The 21,153-nt window shown below is 36.2% G+C and overlaps 2 protein-coding genes across 8 annotated transcripts; both read left to right on the top strand.

The window, feature by feature from the left end:
- Positions 1–1,012: 1,012 nt before the first annotated feature.
- On the top strand, positions 1,013–12,575 carry LOC121956909 (troponin I, fast skeletal muscle-like). 6 transcript variants are annotated; one of them, XM_088079631.1, is made up of 11 exons: positions 1,013–2,077; positions 2,259–2,303; positions 3,461–3,525; positions 3,675–3,709; positions 6,154–6,186; positions 6,366–6,405; positions 6,805–6,933; positions 7,043–7,132; positions 7,895–8,068; positions 8,514–11,101; positions 12,539–12,575. In XM_088079631.1, the coding sequence occupies exons 5-10, from the start codon at positions 6,179–6,181 to the stop codon at positions 8,589–8,591; spliced, it is 519 nt and encodes a 172-aa protein (XP_087935757.1). In that variant the 5' UTR covers positions 1,013–2,077; positions 2,259–2,303; positions 3,461–3,525; positions 3,675–3,709; positions 6,154–6,178; the 3' UTR covers positions 8,592–11,101; positions 12,539–12,575. The 6 variants fall into 6 exon arrangements, with proteins under 6 accessions (XP_087935757.1, XP_087935756.1, XP_087935755.1 ...); XM_088079630.1 differs by having other exon boundaries at positions 1,013–2,303; XM_088079629.1 differs by lacking the exon at positions 3,675–3,709 and having other exon boundaries at positions 1,016–2,077.
- LOC121956910 (troponin I, fast skeletal muscle-like) lies at positions 10,956–20,956 on the top strand. 2 transcript variants are annotated; one of them, XM_042505349.2, is made up of 7 exons: positions 10,956–11,021; positions 12,539–12,571; positions 15,168–15,207; positions 15,308–15,436; positions 18,517–18,606; positions 19,619–19,792; positions 20,602–20,956. In XM_042505349.2, the coding sequence occupies exons 2-7, from the start codon at positions 12,564–12,566 to the stop codon at positions 20,677–20,679; spliced, it is 519 nt and encodes a 172-aa protein (XP_042361283.1). In that variant the 5' UTR covers positions 10,956–11,021; positions 12,539–12,563; the 3' UTR covers positions 20,680–20,956. The 2 variants fall into 2 exon arrangements, with proteins under 2 accessions (XP_042361283.1, XP_087935758.1); XM_088079632.1 differs by lacking the exon at positions 10,956–11,021 and adding an exon at positions 11,036–11,101.
- The last annotated feature ends 197 nt before the right edge of the window (positions 20,957–21,153 follow it).

Here is a 21,153-nt window from a genome sequence, read left to right as displayed (position 1 = left end):
AAGACTAAACACACCCGCTCTCCGGTTAAAAATAAAACTATTCCACTAAGAGCTCCTCCTGCAGAACTTCTGTTGTGTTGACTGGATATTTGTTGTTTTTCTGTTGCATTTGTTTCCTATTTTTTGTGACCTTGCATCTTTCCTGTGATTGCAGCTTGTTTGCTCTTCATGTATTTGTTTTGGCTTTCCGCATCATGTTTTTTTTTTCATTTGTAGCTTATTTCCATTGTATTTATTTTGGCTTTTCGTCATTGCTTTTGATTAGGCGTATTTCTAAAGCTCCAGCACATTTTCTCCTACTGGAAATAATTTGGGTCGTTGTAGCATGTTTGGCCTTTTTTCAGAGTTCAAAATGTTGATTTTCAACATTTGAAATAATGAAAGAAAACAACAAAAAAAAGTATCTGTCTTTTACAAAATGTGCTAAACTTAACGTTCACCTACTAGCCTTTCCAGACCCAACCCTAATGCCTTCTTGTTTTAAATCATGTGATAACACCTGAATATTTGCTGAAGAGGGCCTTAGAACGGTGTCAGCAGGTCCTTAAAAGTCGTTAAATTTCAATTTTAGGTCTTAATTGCCACAAATATTTAATCTAATTTAATTTATCCATCCTTCCTTTCTTATCTTCCAAATCTTTAAACCTTCACTGAACCTAATACTGTAGTTTTACTTTCAACTTGTGCTTACCATTTGGCACAATTAACCTTAATCACTCTAATAACTGCATTTCTACAAAAAAACTACTTCTGCTCCTCACCTTACCTGCAATGCTTAAATAAGAAAGAGATGGTTTGTGCAAGCATCAGCCTTAAATTTGGTTAAAAAAAAGCTCCAGGAGAAAAAGCAAAAAGGTGAACTTTAAGTTTAGAATACACTTTAACAGATTTGCTCTAATCAATGTTCAATTTGTTTCTTTTTAATATATGCATTAATTTAATTTCTATTATTTCTATTTTTGATTTTAATTAGTAATTAAGGGTAGGGTTGGGTTAGGGTTTTTTGCATTATCAATTTATTTATTCATTATTATTATTATTATTATTATTATTATTATTATTATTACCACAAAACACATTTATTAATAATAATTGAACTTTTCGATGTGCTATAATAATTCCCTTTTTTTGTTAGAACATCAGACTTTCATACAAATCTGGAAAAAACATTTTTTTATTCTGCAACACTTTCAGTCCCCTCATTTAGCTTTAATGAGCAGCCTTTAAGCATCAGACATTATGATGTATTTTTAAGCAGATTTTTCAGAGTTTGAGAGTTTTTATGCTTACAGAGATTGTCAGCAGTTAAGTCTCAGATGAGAACATATCTGTTCTTACAGCTGTGTTTTACTATATTGTCTGTGAATATAATTGTTTGTAAAGCAGCTTCCACTCATGGAGGGGTTAAAGTTGTTGAATACATGACTCAACATTTTATCTGCTTACAACAACATTATAATGTGTAGTGAATATTTGGTAAAATCCTGAAATGAGGGCACTAAAGGTGTTGTTGGCAACATCGACCACACGGTGTCAGCAGAGGACTTCAGTCCTTCATCTGTAATGTTTTTTCTGTTTTCTGCAAACATCTCAGGACAAATTGTGTTTCTATTTTACAGAAGAGGACAAAAAACTTTTTTTCTTTAAATCTCAACATATTTGAACTAATTTCTGCCTTAAGTTCCTGTTAAAAAACAGATTACAGCAGTTTTGTGTCGTAAAGGTGATCCTGCGAAAATGTTAGTGTATTTTCACTTTTACTACTTTTTATTAATGTTTTCTTTAAACAGCTTTTGAAGTAAGGTTGAGATTTCTCTGTAACACTTTATAACACAAATTTTGTCCAAATAATTTGCATTTTATTTCAATTTATAATTTCAATCAGTCCATCAGTTAGTACTTTTTATTATAGTTTATTACTAATGTCTGACTTAGTGTTTTTTTTTGTTTTTTTAAATAGTCTTTATGTATGTAAAGTTTTACTAGAATGTATCTTTTTTTTGTAGTTTTTATACTGGTAAAAATATTGATATTTTCTAATCAAGCGTATTGATGAGAGGTGGATTCTGTTCAGAAGGTGAGCAACTTCTGTTTTTATTTAGTAATTTTGTGTTTATATTTTTTGTTTTGTTTTGAGGTTTTAAAAAAACAAAAAATTGGTTTAATTGTTTTTATGGAAATTTTAACAGATTAACATCACCATGCTGTCAGTTATTGATGTTTTTATTTACTGTTGTTTTTCTCTGTTGTGTTTTCAGTCGCTGCGTCTGAATCCAGAAAGAACCGCAGCGGAAACAAATGAGGTTTGTCTTTAAAACTCGTATCACAGTAGCTTTGCTCCATATCTCATATGACGCTCTGCATGTCTGTTGTTGAGAGTGATGAAGTGCTGTTGTGTTGTTGTGGTTTGGGATAATTCGCCTATTTTCAACCAGCTTTGTATCAACACAGTGTGGGCTGCATGTGCCGCCGAGCTGTGGTGAACATAACCAGTTAACAATCCAAAAACTGTCAATAAATAAATCATAAATACAGGCTGCAAAATGATCTTGTGCCATCAGTAATTTTGTGCAGTTTTTCCTACAGCCGCTTCACCGGTGTGATGGCAGCTGGAGTTTGTAGTCTTACACCTCGGGACTAAAAACCTCGTCCCTGAGGGGACAAGCTGAAACTCACTGTGCAAAGGGTGCAGCTCATTATTTAAAATGGCGTTGGCTATCAGCTGTAACTGTCCGGTAACCGTTAGAGACGGGTTTGCATCAAACGGGTCGCCCACCAGCGGGTCTGATCTTTGGTCTGATGCTGCGCAGTGAATTCTGGAGGTTGTAGATTTTCTGCCTCTTGAGCAAAAGATGAAAACAGACTTCTTCTCTTTTGTCTCTGCTCAGGTAGCTCCAGTCTCAAAAGTATTCGTGTCTTTCTACTGCAGAGACACGTTTTATGTGAGAAGAGAAATACGTATTCAAGTGTAGAGTCATCACATTCATGTTTAACCCTTGAACACGAGCAAACTGGTTTAAATTTTTACGTGTAGAAAAAATGGCAATGAGCAACTTGGCAAGATTTAGAAGATTGAGAATTTTTATTTTATTTTAAAGGCTAGGGAAAAAGCTCCAGAAAATAATATTTCTAATTATAATTACATTTTTTAAATGATTTATTGAATTATTATTCTTATTATTTAAACACTGTTTAAATATAATTTCCTTGTTTGTTTGTTTTTTTGCTTTCTTTCTTTCTAATTTTTCAGGTAAATAATTTTTGTAACTTTTTTTTTTTTTACTAATTTACGAAGTTGCTCATTGCTTTCTCCTCATGTTTTTCAAAGAAATCAAGCCATCTGCTCAGCTTTCAAAGGGTTAATACATGAAAGTGCCGCCTTATATCAGCTAATATTTGAGATAATTAAACAGATAAAGTTTCTGAGTTTGATATATTTTTCTTGCCTCGTTTTGTCCAGCTCTCTTCCTGCCCCGCTGAGGACTGTTGACCTGTCGGGACAGACGAGGCTGGAGGAGTTACGAGGTGAGAGGTCAAAGAATGAAGGTATTTCAGGAGCTTGTTGGCATCGTCGCTCTCAGACGTCCTTATGACCATAAACAGGAACCTTCAAATATCCGTCCAAGCACATATATACCCCCACAGATTTCACATTTTGTCTGTGTCCCCGTCAGTCTCTGCCGCCCTCGTCCTCCTCGTCACTCCGTAGGTGAGAAGCTCTTTTACTTTGTGCGTTCAGTGGCTAAAGTGAAGGTTATGCAGCGTAATCTAAACTTAAATTATTGATTTCTACCAGAATTATCACCTTATTGTCTTATATCACCGGGTGCTTTGGAGGAAATTCTTATTATTTTCTGTTAATATTCAAGCAATAATCACCTTTTCACAAATTGAATGAAGTGATTATAAAAACAACCATTTTATAAACATTTTGTATGATGGGAGTACACTAAAGTATTTGTTTACATTTTAAAAAGTTAGTGTCCTTAAATTTTCAAGTTGACTGAATTTTAAAGGACAAGTTAATCATTACAAAATAATTTTAACATGTCACCTTAAATTCAGTGGACTCATAATTTTAAGGCAGTAACCTTACCAAGTTTATTTTTTTAGATTATTCCACAGTCACCTGATTATTTAATATAAAAGTATATACGTGTATTTTTCTGTATTTTATTCATTTTTGCCATGTTGCAGCCTAACAACTTGTCTGTGAAACACTGTAGTCCAATTTTTAAATTCAGGTTGAAGATATACCCTCCATAAATTTAGGATTTTAAAAAAAATTTTAAGTGAAGCACTTATCTCATTTCTAAACCAGACGTTTACTAATATTTAATACTAATGTGGATCCACTTCAGTAACCTCTTCAAAAAGTCCTTATTCAATCTTCTCCAAAACTTGATTCAGGTCTCCACTGAGTATCTGTGACTTCAATAGCCTCAATAGTATCAAATGTTTTTATGTAAATGTATTTTAACGTGTCCTGTCTGGATGTAATATGTGTTATATGTTCCCTTTTTAATAGCCAATTTTCTGAGAGAAATTCTGCCTTTTGCATGCAAAAAAACATACAAAGTATTTTCTTCTCCTTGCAAGAGCAAAAACTTTTGCATTTGCTCAAAAGTCTTTGGCTCCTTCCAGCTCTCCCTTTTCTCTGTCTCACATATCCAATGACCTTTGAGTGAGAAATAACCGAAATATCAGATTACCTCTGACATGTTAGAGCTCAGCTCAGAAACACAAGTGACATAACTACAGATTCTGCAGGTCAGCAGCTTTAAAGCTGAACCACATTTGAGTTGAAGAACTGAAAGGGTTAAAGAGAAGACAACTTTGATGATGATTATTTTTCATTTAATTAGGGAGTTTGACTTCAAAAACTAATAACAATAAAAATGAAAGTTAATGTCTGAAAAGCCTCTTAAAATCTGGACAACTGAATGTTTGGTGAATTACATCAGAAGCTGTTTGATAAAATTAGTTAAAATATGAATGTTCATGGAGTTTGGTTTGGAAATTAAACTGACTTAGTTTTTGGGAGAAGACAGAGCCTTCTCCATCCCGGCCCCCTCCCTCTGGCACTCACTCCCCAAAAATATTCGAGACTGCACTGCCCCATCCATGTTCAGGTCTCTGCTCAGGACTCATCTTTTTAAACCAGCTTTTAAAGTGTGACTGTGAATGTTCGTTTTTGATATGCTTGTGCTATGTTGCTCTGTTTTCTTTATTTTCTTGTTTTTGTTTTTTGTTGTTGTCGTTTGAAACGCTCTATCTGTTGTACAGTGTCTCTGAGTTTGTGAAAAGTGCTTTATAAATAAAATGTATCATCATTATTATTATTATTATTTCATAACTGAATGTTGACACTTGCGTCTCCTGTCAGAGGAGCTATGTTACACGTCGCCGCTCACAGATAAATCAGCATGTGTGTCGGCTGACCTTTGACCCCGAGTCCAAATTAGCTCTGACCTGAGAGAGAAATGACACGAGTCACCTACAACCTGCAGAGGGGCCCCGAAAGGCCCTCAGACCGCAGTTTGACGGATACTGAAACTAATGCTACCTTTTTATTTTGTTGTTTAAAGATTAACTTGTTGCATTAGATCATTTTCATTTGTGTTTTGGGCTGATTCATAGTAAGATTTTAACTAAACATTTATTGCTAAACATTTTGTTATAAAGTGTATAAAAGGGCAAATTAGAAGTTTTTAAAAAAAGATAAAACATTTAGCAAAACAGAAAAGCTGAGTATAAAAGTAGACTTAAAGAACTTTTTGAAATATAATTATAATAATTTAAAAAAATAAAAAATTCAAAATTCAAATAAAAAAAATGAAAGTTTAATAAAAAGGGATTAAATGAAATATTTTTTTAATTGTAAGTGAAAATTATTATTTTTCAAATAATGATGTTAAAAGTTTGAATACAAAGGTTTTGTTTGCAAACAAACAAAAGAAGAAACGCAGATTTTTGTAAAATTAATCATTTAAATCAAAAGTTCAGTTTTGATTGACTCGTGTCTGAAGCAGATTTAAAGACTTTTTTATTCAGTATTTTATTCAATCATTTTATTCAAGTAACCTATAAAGATTTTGTCGTAATTGTTTTCATATTTGTGTCCTAACTGTCTCCTTTTCTGATTATTAATAGAGTCTGAAAGCAAAAAGAAGCCAAGATGTCTGAGTAAGTTTGTTCTCTTAAAATATTGTCAGTTGTCTTTTACAACTGCAATAGTTTTTTAAAATAACATTCCAACAACATTTGATTGTTACAAAGATGTATTTACATTAAATCATATTTATTTTTTTTTTTGTAAAATTTCTGGATGCTGTTATTGATATTTTACTTTTCATTAATTAAAGGGGAAAGAAGATGACATCGAGCCGCAGGCATCATCTCAAGGTAAGAATTTCTTTACACATTAGATCATAAATCAAATTCAGGTCCATCAAGTGACAAAAACTTTAACAGGGTTGTAAACCAATAATGGCCGTACTTGCATTTATTTTATTTTTAATGATGCTTTGATCTAAAGAAAACATTTTTTTTCGTATGATTAATTATGTCTTTATTTTAAAATCGAGAATCGTCATGAATGAACCCATTATTACAGCAAATCAAGCTTTGTTATCTGGAGATAACAAAAATAAAATAAAATAAAATGCAAGCATGGTCTCTGTTGGCTTCCTTACATCTGTTTCCAAGTGGCCAAAAAAATGCAGAACTGTAGCTTTAGCAACAATAAGAAGCCTTTTTGCTTTACTGAAACTTAAATTAACAGAGCGTCTGTGCGTCCTGCAGAGTTTGATACTTCAGATCGCTGTCACCTGGCTGGAGCAGGAAGCCAACGAAATCGCAGCCGCCAAAGAAGCTTACATGGCGGAGAAATGCGCCGCCCCCGACCTGAGCGGAGACCAGGCGGCTCTGATGGTAAAAAAAAAAACGCAAACCTTAAAGCACACACATTAAAAAAAAACCTTCACTGAGTGCGTTAGAGAGAAGGAACGGGGCTGATTTTATTCTCTTTTTAAACAAACAGGAAGTCTGCAAGAAGCTGCACCAGGCCCTCGACAAGATCGATGAGGATAGATACGACGCCGAGGCCAAAGTGGCAAAGACAGACAAAGAGGTAGACGTGTCTCACTTACAGGTGCTGCATGTAAAAGTACACAAGTATTATCAGTTATACTAAATTTAAAAAAAAAGTAAAAGCGCTCATGCAAATTATGCATTTATGTACGGAAGCTGAGAATGGCCTAATTTGTAATTTATTTTTTTAATGCTGTTTTCTTTTAATGCAGGTGGATTTTTTTAACAGAAAAAAACAAACATAAAAGTGATATTTGTGTGTAGCAGAAAACCAGGAGGGTCACAATACAGTTTCAGCTTGTTACCTAAAATCTGATCTGTCATGCATCACATTGTACCAGTCCGTTAAGGCAGGTGATCTTCGATGTAACCACTGTGATGGTATCGCCTTTTTACTGGCTACCAACATTATTCTGTACATATATGCTTTAGAAAAGCCCTGAAGTTGAGGTGTTGATGCAGGTTGATTTATGTCAATTAAATTAAAAAAGGCCAATTTCTAGAAATAAAGAGCTTATTTATTACTTGAAAAAATATGTTTACTTCGGGATCACGGGACATTATGAAGAATTTGAAAATGTGTGTCTGGATCATTTAATCACACCTGATTTCAGCCCTCAGTGAGTGAAGTACAGTGTGCATTGATAACGGATTGGTACTCCACGATCTGACAATGTTACCCTTTAAAACTCTCCCGGATGGCGACTGGAGGTCGCTGTTTGCACAGTTCTGTTTAAATATATAAAATAAGACCAACAGTTTGTCTGTCAGCTGTTTGAGCTCCTCCTCTGTGTTTCTGCAGATCGAGGATCTGAAGATGAAGGTGGTGGAGCTGGCCGGAGTGAAGAAACCCGCCCTGAAGAAAGTGCGTATGTCGGCCGACACCATGCTGCAGGCTCTGCTGGGAGGAAAACACAAGGTGACCATGGACCTGAGGGCCAACCTGAAGCAGGTCAAGAAGGAGGTCAAAGAGGAGGTGAGACTCTGTTACATCACTGACTTCATGTATTGGGCTGGGATGTGACGTTTTTATTTAAAATAAATATAAAATACTAGCTATTCAAGTTGTTCTTCCCTCACCTCAGCCTAAATTAGAAACACGAGTCCCTCCTCAGTGCTTAAATTTTTACTGCCTGACCCGTGTTGCAGCACCTCTTCCCCGCTCATAAATAATGAACAGTCCCTATCTCTAAGCCCACTTAAAGTCCGACTGAAGTGTTTAAATGACAGAATAACTCTACTTCAAATCACTTTATCTGAGGGTTTTAGTCCAACTTTGAGAAATTCGGTTTAGTGAGATTTCAGTTGTCTAACATGTTTCCGTTTTTTAAAAGTCCAGTTTTAGTCCGACTAACACAAAAATTCGACTTTTTCTATCATCACGTGAGCGTACCGACTGAGCTGATGTGTTCGTCTTTCAGGCTGGCGAGGGCGTCGGCGACTGGCGTAAGAACGTTGAGGACAAAGCCGACAGGAAGAAGATGTTCGAGACTTCCTAAAGACTTTCTCTGCCTCTGGGCTTCTACAACTCTTTGTTACATCTCTGGAAAAAAAAGCCACGTGCCATTAAATTATTTTTTTGGAATAAGGCATTGATGTCATACTGCCGTTTTTTCCAAAAGTTTTGAAAGTTAAAAGTAAAAACAAGTTAAAAGAGCTGTTTTTTTTAGTTGGATTTTCTTCATTTTAGTTTCATTAACGTTAAAAAAAGAGTTTATTTAAAATTCACTTCAGTTATTGATATGAATCCTCAAACTCAGAGTCTTACGTATAAAAAGAGATTAATTCCTAATCAGGAGAAGCTGTTTTCAGGAACCAAAAGTCAGTTTAACTTTATATTTAACTGAGAAATATTTAATTGGCTCAACAAATTGAAAAACAGTGTTGTGTTCAGGACGACCCACCAGATGTCAGCAGAGAGCCTTTTTCGCCCTCTTTCTCTTCGAGATGGTTTTTCTTTCCTGCACATCATTTCTTCTTCTTCTACTATGAAAATATTTGCATCAGAATCACAAGTGAAGCTGCAACAACATGAAGGTCTACAAACGGTGAGTAACTTTAAATTCTTTGTCTCACTTGCAATCAAGTTTTGTCTCTTAACTGTTCATGTCTCCTTTAGTTTTCTTTAAAAACATCCATATCTGGTATAACTAAAACTCTTACATAACCGTAAACTCATCTGAAACTTTATCACGTTTCCCCTAAATTTAGATCCACAAGTTTGGTGTTTCTGAAAATTGTTTTGGGACAAGAACTTCAAAATAAAGTTATATTATTACTATAATATTAGAATTCAGAATTTAAGAGGTTGAAGGTAAAAGATTATAGACGGGCCAAAAGACGATGACAATTCAGGCAGAAATCACCAAAACTTTTTCTGCCTTGAAAGAGGAAATTTTTCTAAAATTAACATGTAATGTCTCGTTTCACTCCGGCTGGTTAAAACAAATGCACAAAATCCTCTTAATAATACATTTTATTTATTTTTTTCTTGTATATGTTATAGTTAGTCTGGTTTTAGATTCCCCCAAAACTGCCAATTCTCTGAATTATTATAAACAAAATCTGCTTTCAGTCAATTAAGTTCATTATTTCACTTCATCATGCCAGTGTACTACTTTTTTTTTTTTTTTTTAAGATTGTATTTTTGGGCTTTTTTGCCTTTATTCAGACAGGAGAGCTCAAGTATGAAAGGGGGGGGGGTGGGATGTCGTTCAGCAAAGGGCTGAGGCTGGAATCAAACCCGCGGCCGCTGCCGCTGCTTCTGTAAACTCAGATTTTCTCTATTGTTTCACACCTAAATTCTCACCGTTCATAATTTAATAATTAAAGCAAATGTTAGTTTACTCAGTCTGCTTTTGTTTTTGCCAGTGATCATTTCACATTTCTTTCTTAGTTTGGAGCTCACAGTCTTTTTTAATTTAAGTGCTGAGATGATTTTTTTTGACAGTTTTTATTTGTAATAACTGTTTGTGATGATGGATGAAATCCTGTTTATGTAAGTTTAAAGGAATACTTCACCCACAAAGTGAACGTTTGTATATCAGTTACTCTCTGCGTTTATTGAATTTGTGAAGGAAACGTTGTTTTTCTTGCACGGTGAACGAAGACTGCAGAAAGTGAGAAAATTCATCATGAACATGCACTTTCTGCACTGTTGTCAATGATAATCTGTTTTTGAACAAAGTAATGGGAGAAAAAATTGATTATTTTATTATTTCTTTTTTTATGTTTTTAAATCTGATTCATCGATCATCAAAACAATCGTTGGTTGTGGCCCTAATTTTTTGTTTACCGTGAAGGCAAAGCAAAGTTTCTTCAGAAATACAGCACAATTCGGGGAGAGTCGCTAATATTAAAACAGTCATTTTGTGGGTGAAGTAGTCCTTTAATGTGAGATTTCAGCGGTCAGATCGTGATCAGTGTTTTAGGGGGATTCTCCAGGAAACAGAATCGCTGGAGGATCTCCAGCTGATTTCTGTGTCTGCGAGCTGCTGAAGCTTCAGATTAACTTGAACTTTAGTTGAAATAACTCGTGCTGCGTGTGACTGTTCTCGCCTCCGCTCTGCTAAGCTGCTGGTTTAAAGGAAAGTGAATCTGCGTAATCCCGTCGCCTCGACTGTTGTGTAACAATTGCTTCCTGCGAGCGCCGCTCTCTGCGGGAGGGGAACCTGATAGCGTCTGTTGAGTCCAGGGAGGCGACTTCCTGCAGCAGAAATTTATGAGGTTCCTCGGAGAGTTGAGGGTGGTATTTCTGGAGCCTGCCGGCCCATTGGTCTGAGGTGGCTCCGCTACCATAAAGAGGGCTGACTTTCCTGCTGAGTGAGCACTTCACACCCTATATACCCTGTTTATTCTTTACTGTTTAGGACTTGGCAGTGTCTCCCCCTCTTCTTCTCCTTCCTCCTCCTCCTCGTCACGTTCAGTAGGTGAGAGTCTCCGTAGCTCGGCTTCCTTTTCGCTCCGGTAGGAGACAATACAGAGAGCCACACTGAGGTCTGGTCAACAGGTGGGACTTAAAGGTGGTTTTTAAGGTGTTTTTTCCCCCCGAACACGCTGCTGCAGGTGTGACCTCTGACCTCTGAGGCTGCGTTGAGACGTAGATTCAGAGAGGCTGGTTGGACTTATTGGAGGACACTGTAGGACGTTGAGCTGAATAACTTCGGGACATTCAGGTTAAAGTCTGGACTTGAAGCACATTTTTCATTTTGTGGTTTTATTGTGGTCCTGCTGGGTTTCGATGTGTCTGTAGATTCAAAATGTCATCGTGGTGATGTTTGGACGTTTCGTTGAGGCTGCATGATGCTGGTGACATTTTTGAACTTTCATGTTTTAAATATTATAAAGTTCAGGTTCATTTTTACTCACCTGGATGCTAATTTTTTTAAAGCATTTTTTTTGTAAAGTTATGTTGTCATCTCGTTATTTTGCCTAATAACTTGTTACATTATTGACATTACAGATACTTACAATTTCATAATAAGCTCGTGTAAAAAATAAGTTTGGAATTTTTTCGATGAAAATTTGAATTTCCATGATGGATTTAAACGTACGTAAATGTTGATTATTGATGTTATTGAAAAGCTCTCCGTATTTGTTGAATTGTGTGCTTGCCTGTTGACAAAATTTCATGGATTTGCACGTACAGCTGATTAAAAAGCTCTTATTTTGAAGTCATTAACCAGAAATGTACTAAATGAACATCATATAATTAGTACCAAATTCTCTAATTACTGAGAAAAGTTGCGTTTCCATTCTAAAAATGTCTTTATTAAAGATTAAATTAATTTGATTCCTTGTGATGAGGATTTGTAAATTGAATCAATATCGCCTTTTTGGCTGCAGTCGGATGATTGTCAGTGTTTTATGTTCATGTGAAAATAAGACGATTTGGCAAAGTGTGACGATTTAAAACTGTCAACTGAGTCTTGACGAGAAGATTTTGATCTTTTTCTTTTAAATTTGGATTTAGTTGAGTCTGGAACCCGACTCCTTTTAGACCTCAAAGCATCAACGTTTACAATTTTTAGTAAGTTTTAGTGTTTTTGATTCTTTGAGTTGTGATCTGAGTCAGTTTTCGGACACACCTTGGTGTCAGCCGGCGGTTCGGATGCCTGCGGGATGTTGGAATTAACAGCGTTGGTGTTAACGGCTCTCACCACGTGTTTGGCGCCACATTTGGTTCCTCCGCTGGTGGCATTTCGTGCTCAGTTCAGAAGTTAAATTCCAGGCAGAAATGTCTTCGGAGGGCCCCGGCAACCGACCCCGCCCGTCCAAAATTAGCCGGTTTGTGATAGCTGGCGTGGCAGCCGGTTTTCCGTGATATCGTGTTTCCCGCTGGAGGTCAAAGGGTCGCCGATCGATAACGGGGAGGCAACAAGACGTGTTCAGCTCAGCTTTATGTTACCTGTCCGCTCGTGATTAACCGATTTCTGTCTCTAAACAGGGTGTGAAAATCACGAACCTCCAACATGTCTGAGTGAGTACTTCTTCTTCTTCTGTGTTGTTGTTGTTTTTGTTGTGCTTCTTCTTCTTCTCGTGTGATTTCATCTCACTAATCTTTCAAACGACAGCCACACTTACCAACAGGACGGGAATGTTGAATCTGTCTTTAATTGAATTTGATTTAAAAATCTCAACTATCAAACAATTAATTTTAATCTACTGCTTTAAAACTCGTGACGGCTCTCTGTGTGTTTTTTATTCATTTATTTTCCTATTTTTTTTATCTCATTTTTGGGGCCAGTTTAAGACATCTCAGCTTGTCAGGCTCAGCCTTTGCTTACAGGTCCATAAATTCCTGATAATCTCCAAGTAAATCTTGGATTTAAACACCAGATAGTGTGTCACATCATGGTGTCTGTAATTCAGGGATTAGCACACAGATTAATGCACAAGATCTGGACTCTGCAAACATCCAGCGGACCCAAAATATCATTATTGACTGTTTTTATTCAGTTATGATCTTTTATTGAGTCCAAACAAGTGCCTTTAATCAACATTTATTTGGTTTTGTTGGATTAGGATAAGCTTTTGTGAAGGAAGAGCTTAATTTAAATGCAGATTCATATTCATTCTTTAGTTATTTATTTATTAATTGATAATGTTTTTGACAATTTATTGATATGGAATTTTTTGCTGCTTGTAGAAAAGTTGTTTATGCATATTTATGTGCATTCATTCTCCATTAATTCTAAAATTACAACGCAAATTAGAAATATTAGTAAAATATGAAATATTTGTTTTCACAGACCAGCTGAAGAACGTATTGTTACATCTTACTTAAAGCGACGGCGCTCTGTTTTCAACTTTAGTTTGATTTATTGGAAACGTGCTCAGTCATTTATAACAATGCAACATAGTTTAAATTTCCTTTGTTTCCGTCTTTGTATCTGATTGTTTTCTGAGTTTCATAAAGACGGATGCACACATTCAGTGTCTTACATCGACAAATATCAGAAAATAAGAGCTAAAGAGCAAAACAAAAACAAACAAAAACATTTTAGTGAAAAACTTTGCAGTTGACTAAAAAGTACTGATTATGCAGAGTAATATTTATACATTATATAATGGGATTATAGTTATTGTCTCATTAAATTACTTGAACGTTGCAGCTGGTAAAAGTTCATTAGCTCATTTTTTATTCATTGATTTTATTTTGTATTAATAATCTGCAAAGTAACTAAAGATATCTTATAAGAAGTAGTGTTTAGAAAAAGTCCCTCTGAGATGGAGTAGAAGTATAAGATAGCATAAACTGTACATCTTCAAGTAAAGTACAAATACCTCATATTTGTATTTAAAGAAACGTTCCAGCATGCTGGCGTTAATCTCAAAGTTGCGGCAGAGTCTGATGCACACTGAGTCTTTTTTTATTGCAGGACGACTCTGAATCTAAAGCGTAAATGTTGAGCTGCTTCATCGGCGCTGAACTTCAGCTGAACTTTAATCTTTGCACACAAAATGATCGGGACGGTCACGCTGGCGGCTGCTGAGACGTCTCACCGCCGGACTGACTGAGTGTCTAAACTGATCCCAACATGTGAAGGCTGCAGTTCAGTGTGAAGGTCAAAGCTGCAGCTTCGGATGACAGCAGCTGTACGAGCTCCTCGAACATGTCAGGAGGGACTCGTTAAACTGTTGTCGCATTTACAATGTGCCACGCCGATTTATGACCGTCACGATGAATTTATTGTGTGAGGAAAAATAGAAAAAGTAACAGCTGAAGTGAACAAACAAATTAATTTAATTTCTCTACGCACGAGTGAACAGTGAAATAATCTCACCTCGCAGACAACATTTTTGTTAATTTATTTATTTAGTTAATTACATGAATAATTTATTGTTTTATTTCTGGAACTCTGTGTCTGTACAGAAATATGCATGTAGGTACAACCAGTTAGCTTAGCTTAGCATAAAGACTGGAAACAAGGGGAAACAGCTAGCCTGGCTCCTTATCCTCCTAATTACAAGCCCCTCTAAAGTTTGATAATTAACTCTTTGAAACCTGAGCAAACTGGCCTGATTCCCTCCAAGAACATATGAAAAAAAGCAATAAGCAACTTTTCAAGAAATGACCCAAAACACTAGTAAAAAATTTAAAAAATAATAAAAATAAAATAATAATAATAAAATTATTTATCTCTGCAACAGTTTTAAATATATAATACTAATAAATATAAATATAGTCTTCTTTACATTTTCTCTACTTTTTTAAGTTTCTAATAAATTTTTCTTTCTGTTTTTTTAAAAAAGAACAATACATTATTTATTTGATTAGTAAAAATGAGTTGCCTTAATTAAGGTTTTTATTATTTTATTAATTTTTGCATTTTGTGGTTTTCTCATTGTTCTCTTTCCATATTTTCTAAAATCAAAGGTTTTAAATGCCTCTGAAAGGTGTCTGAACACAAGAAAACCCTTTTCAATAATGAACCTTTTGTCATTTTTAATTAGATCAAATGTGTTAATTAGTGAGCTTTAGCTTCAGTTTTAATGTGCTGAGAGCTTAAATAACTGTAATTAATCCTGAGGAACATAAAACAAAGACTGATAAAACTGAATCTGTCTCACAGGGGAAAGAAAATGACGTCCAGCCGCAGGCACCATCTGAAGGTGAGCATAAATCCATCTCTGCCGTCTTGTTAGACATCAGTGGAGCGTCATTAACCCTTTAATTTAACTTGAACATGTCTTTTTTTTTACCGTCCTGCAGAGTGTGATCTTGCAGATCGCCGCTGGCTGGCTCGAGCAGGAGAAGAAGGACATTGCGGCGGCAAAGGAGAACTATTTAGGCGAGAACTGCCCCGCACCCGAGCTGAGCGGAGACCAGGCCGCCCTCATGGTGAGACCACGATGCTATCAGACAGTGGTGGAGGAAGTATTACACAAGTACTCGTGTTACTTTGTTTACGTGCATGGTTTAGACGAGCTACAGTTACAGCCTGTTTATTTAATGTGTCTCCTGTCCTTGTCCCAGTCAACAAGCAGCAGGGGACAGTCCATCTTTCAGCTTGTTGCTATAAACCTTTATTATTTAAACAGTCTATGGTATCGACCCAATCACAATCATAACTGTTTATTTACAGTAACTTTGAGGTAGAAAACTTCACGTACATATAATCAAACTGAGTAAACTCTGACTTCACTGATTAGTTTGAAGCCACAAAAAAAATCGACATCAGTGTAAGTGTACGCTATATTTAGAATACTTTCTCTGCGTCACCTCGCTGTCAGACAGCTCTTACTGACGAGGCCGTTTTATCAAAAACACCAAACTGAGAAAAACACTCTGAACTGAACTGAATGGAGGAGCAGCTGCTCTACTGCTGCTCTACAGCTGCTCTACTGCTGCTCTACAGCTGCTCTGCAGCTGCTTTACGGCTGCTCTACAGCTGCTCTGCTGCTGCTCTACTGCTGCTCTAACGCTGCTCTACTGCTGCTCTGCTGCTGCTCTACTGCTGCTCTACTGATGCAATACTGATGCTCTGCAGCTGCTTTGCAGCTGCTCTACTGCTGCAATACTGCTGCTCTACTGATGCTCTGCAGCTGCTCTACTGCTGCAATACTGCTGCTCTACAGCTGCTCTACAGCTGCTCTACTGATGCTCTGCAGCTCCTCTACAGCTGCTCTAACACTGCTCTACTGCTGCAATACTGCTGCTCTACTGATGCTCTGCAGCTGCTTTGCAGCTGCTCTACTGCTGCAATACTGCTGCTCTACTGATGCTCTGCAGCTGCTCTACTGCTGCAATACTGCTGCTCAACAGCTGCTCTACTGCTGCTTTACTGCTGCTCTACAGCTGCTCTACTGCTGCTCTGCTGCTCTGCTGCTCTACTGCTGCTCTGCAGCTGCTCTACTGCTGCAATACTGCTGCTCTGCAGCTGCTCTACTGATGCTCTGCAGCTGCTCTACTGCTGCTCTGCTGCTCTACTGATGCTGTACTGCTGCCTTCATCAGCTGCTGAGGAAGATAAAGAGGAGACAACGTTCAAATACAGTCAACATTTACACTGATATTGTTTTTTTGAGGTGGTTAAAATATGTTTTGCTGCAGCTCCATTCACAGCAGGACATCACTTAGCTTCTGTGTTGTGGGACTGTGCTTTATTTATCAGAGGGGGGGGCTGGGGTTCAACCTTTTTATTTAAAATAAATATAAAATACGACCTTTACAAAGTGTATGTCCCTCACCGAAGACAAAAAAACACCAGTCTGTCTTCAGTGCCTACATTTTCTTAAAACTGGCTGACCCGTTTTGCAGCACCTCTTCCCCCCTCAATAAATAACAAACAGTCCCTATCCCTAACCACTGAGGAAAGCTGCATGTGCAGAAAGCAGAGTCCAGTTAGAGTCGGACTGACGTGTTTAAATGACACGTTTCAGTTGGATTAACACGTTTACATGTATTTTAAAAGTCCAGCTTTAGTTGGATAAAAGCAATAAATCACCTTTTTCTAACATCCTGTAAACGTCCTGACTGTAACCCAGAACAGAAAACCCAAACCATGGCTCTAGAAACACGTTGGTCACCGTAGTTCTCTTACATCGTTGGCACACGGGAAAAGTGACAGGCTTCATCGACAGTAAGACACAAAACTACTGCTACGTTTACACCGAACGTCCACGTGACTCCACGGTTTTGGACCCTCTAAGATGAAAAACCTTTAGAAATGCAGTTTTAGGCAAAGCTTAGACAAGACCGGCGCAACTAAAAATGGAAAAGTCTTTCCTTTGTGTTTTAAAAAAAACACAAAGGCGATGTGACTTTGTCATGACACACTATAAAAAAACCCCACACGCCTGTGCAAAGTGCAGCCGTGACATCAGCGTTCTCGCAGGATCCCACAGAAGTGACGCCGTTTCAATAGTTTGTGTTTTCTGGCCCCCAAAACGCCAAACTACTTCTCTCCCATCGCCATGGCTGGATAATGCTTCTGTTACCGCTGTGATATGTCGCCATATTTAGTTTGCAACGCCTCTAAATCGGTTCATACTTTTGTGTTACTTTCATTAATATTTCACCTTCTCAGAGGTCCAAAGCAAGAAATCTGGTTTGACTTTTCACCATCTCTGTAGTATTTTCTGTACGTTTGGATGGAAATTATTTCTGAAAATGTGTGCTGGAGATCGTTTTAAAGCACCGTTTCAAATCGTGTTAGTGTGGATATTTCCTCAGTTGGCTGCAGTCTGCAGCTTCACGGCTAGATGCCAATAAATCCTCCGAAACGGATCTTCAGACCAACAGTTAGATTTAGGAGGATTTGGTGTCATCTGGCGGTGAGGATGGCAGGTTGCAGGCAGCTGAAACTCCTGATTAGGATTCTCTCCTCCTCTCCGAAACAAACGGACCAGCTGATTTAACCCTTTGAGACCTGAAGCAACTTCACTTTTTCTTTAGCTAATTACAAAAGCCTTTCACAAGTATTTAAACCTGTCAGAGAAAACTGGTGCAATTTCTTTTAAAAACGTAGGGGGAAAAAACAGAAACATTGCAAATAAATAATAAATAAATAAAAATAAAATATCACAAAAATATTTAAATTAAATAATATTACAAAAATGTAATAAAATATTTTAAATAAATACATATATATATATATATATATATATATATATATATATATATATATATATATATATATATATATATATATATATATGGTATTTTCATTAACAGTTCTTTTTAAGGTAATGTACTTGTTTGTTTTTGACTTTTTTCCACTTATTTTCGAAAAAAATTGTAATTTTATAACAATTTTTTGCTAATTTTCCAGCAATGTCTTGTCAAATTCACTCAAGTGTTTTTATAGATGATTGCACTTAAATCAAACAAAGTATCTTATTTTAGGAGTTAATCATAAATCTAAATCCAAAAACTGTCACAAGCATTTTTGTGAATGTGTTTGTTTTTGTGCATCAACAGGAACTCTGCAAGAAGCTCCACCAGGCCATCGACAAGATCGACGAGGCGAGGTACGACGCCGAGTCCAAAGTTCAGAAGGCCGACAAAGAGGTAAAAGAGCCTCTGACATAATTAACCTCAACAGTTAATGATGAATGGCATGTACTGTTTCCAATTTGCATCAAAGCTGCTCCTTAATCGGTTCATTTTCCATTCTTTTTCTTTTTTATTAATATATTTATTTATTTATTTATTTATTTATTTATTTTGAAAATGTATTATGTGCGTGTGAAATCCTGGTAACATTTCCAATGTAATATTTAATTCCGATAACCCTATAAAAAATAAATATTAGACATTATTATTTTCCACCTTTATTGAGTTAAGTTTTTATCCAACATCAGTCCTAATCATAAACATCAAGTAATCATTAATTTTCAGAATTTTAACCCTTTAATAGTTTTTTGTCATGATGCCAGTATCTTTTTTAGGTGAAAAAAACACAAAAAATATTATTTTCAATATACATGCTGAGTAGATTTTTTTTATTATCACAGCCTGGGATATGTCAATGATTCGCAGCGACACTGATTTTTATATATTATTATTTTTGTGCCGTGTCAAATACTGACAACAGAAAGCAAAAATCAAGCTATAAAAATATTCTACATTTACTTGATTTTCTACTTTCATTGAGTTAATATTTTAAACAGCATCAGTCCTAATCGTAAATATCAAATCATTTTCTGAATTTTAACCCTTTCAATGCCAGGTTTTTGTCATGATGCAACCATGTTTTTAGATGAAAAAAAAAACACAAAAAATAATTATTTTCAATATACAACATGCAAAAGAGATAGATTTTAGGTAGACAGATTTTTATATATATATATATATATATATATATATATATATATATATATAGATAGATTATAGATAGTACGTAAAATGCACTAAACAGTCCCTAAAGGGTTAATGCTGTAACAGACATAGTTTAAGCACTTTCACGTGTTTTTACCACTTCCAGAGTTGCAGAGTTTCCTTTGGCGAAAGCACCGTGTGTTCTGACTGGTTAGCTCCGTAACATCTGCGCCGACACGTTTCGATGCTTTTCTGCCTCCAGATCGAGGATCTGAAGATGAAGGTGGTGGAGCTGGCCGGAGTGAAGAAGCCCGCCCTGAAGAAAGTGCGTATGTCTGCTGACGCCATGCTGCAGGCTCTGCTGGGAGGAAAACACAAGGTGACCATGGACCTGAGGGCCAACCTGAAGCAGGTCAAGAAGGAGGTCAAAGAGGAGGTGAGGAGGGAGCTCACACGATTCCAGGGTTAACGGCACTGATTTCATTCATCTAAAAATAAGGCCTGAAATAGAGAAAAAAAAAAGGTAAAATTAATCTTAAAAAAAAGTCTGAAAAATCCTCACACATGGGAAGGAGGATTTTATTTATTTATTTACTTACGCTGAATTGTAAAATCTCAAAATGATCTGCAATATCCATTTTTTGTTGAATAATATTATAAATAATCAATTTCTTTTCTTAAACTTGTCATGATAAAAATGCAAAGAGTGGAATCCCACACGCAGAGTGAGAAACATAAAATTGCCCAAAAAAACATCCAGAAATACCAGATATTACCCACTTACATTTGTAAACTAAATAGATACTTTTATGATAATATAACATGTTCATTTTGTTTATATGTGCTCTGTTCTAAAAATTATTGGGTTTTTTCAACATTTATCATAGATCCTCTAACTTTCTCTTTTCAAAGTTATGTTTTGTGCTACAATGAATATTTGGACAAAAAGAAATCCCAAGTGGCATTAAAAAGTCTTAAAAAGTCTTAAAAAGTCTTAAGTCTTAAATGAAAAACGCCAAAACAAAAGCCAGACAAAAGTTACAGTGGAATTAAACTGGAGTTTAGAGGCAAAAATAATCAATAAATAAAGGCAGTAAACACCGAAAAAGAATAATAATAAACAGGATCAAGACAGAAAAAAAGTTAAAATATAAAATTAAAAGAAAAACTAAAAGTCAAATTAGAAGAATTCATGACATAAACGTGATAAAAGCTTTTAAAAGTTTTTGTGTCTTCTCTGTGCAGCCCACAGAGGCGCTCGGCGATTGGCGTAAGAACATCGAGGATAAGGCCGACAGGAAGAAGATGTTCGAGACTTCCTAAAAACCGTCCTGAGGTGGCGAGGAACGACGGCAGAGGAGACATCTGCGTCCGAAGGTCTGAGTGACTCAGAGTGTCTCCCTGTTCCAGCAGGACTCGCAGGGACGACACTTGAGGCACTTTTTCGTTGTCTTTTTTTTGTTTTTGTGATACCGCCGCCCCCCCGACAGACACTGAACCGACACGAAGTCCCGTCAACATGTAACGCAGTCAAAACCCCAAAACATCATTTCAAAATGTACAGCTTTTCATGGAGTCGTTAGAAATAAACGTTTTCAAATAAGAATTAATTTGTTTGTTACTTTTATCCGCAATTTCTTCACTTATTCACTAACTGACAACTTAGATTACAGTTTTTACGCTTCAGTGTTCCTAATATTAAAATCTTTAGCAGACTTTACGCTGAGAAATTAAACCTTTTGTTCAAATTATGATGCTGGAAACTCATCAGCCTGTTACTCAAGCAAAATACAAATT

The sequence above is a fragment of the Plectropomus leopardus genome, chromosome 7, assembly GCF_026936395.1.
Source record: "Plectropomus leopardus strain MGB_pleo_1.0 chromosome 7, ASM2693639v1, whole genome shotgun sequence".
Taxonomy (NCBI): Eukaryota; Metazoa; Chordata; class Actinopteri; order Perciformes; family Serranidae; genus Plectropomus; species Plectropomus leopardus.
The sequence above is the reverse complement of the archived record's forward strand: the minus strand, read 5'-3'. Positions and strand labels throughout refer to the sequence as shown.

Coding starts and splice junctions, on each gene's coding strand:
- LOC121956909 (XM_088079631.1), top strand. Junction 6,406..6,804: donor GCCGCAGGCATCATCTCAAG/GTAAGAATTTCT, acceptor TGCGTCCTGCAG/AGTTTGATACTTCAGATCGC. Junction 7,133..7,894: donor TGGCAAAGACAGACAAAGAG/GTAGACGTGTCT, acceptor GTGTTTCTGCAG/ATCGAGGATCTGAAGATGAA.
- LOC121956910 (XM_042505349.2), top strand. Junction 15,208..15,307: donor GCCGCAGGCACCATCTGAAG/GTGAGCATAAAT, acceptor ACCGTCCTGCAG/AGTGTGATCTTGCAGATCGC. Junction 19,793..20,601: donor AGAAGGAGGTCAAAGAGGAG/GTGAGGAGGGAG, acceptor TTCTCTGTGCAG/CCCACAGAGGCGCTCGGCGA.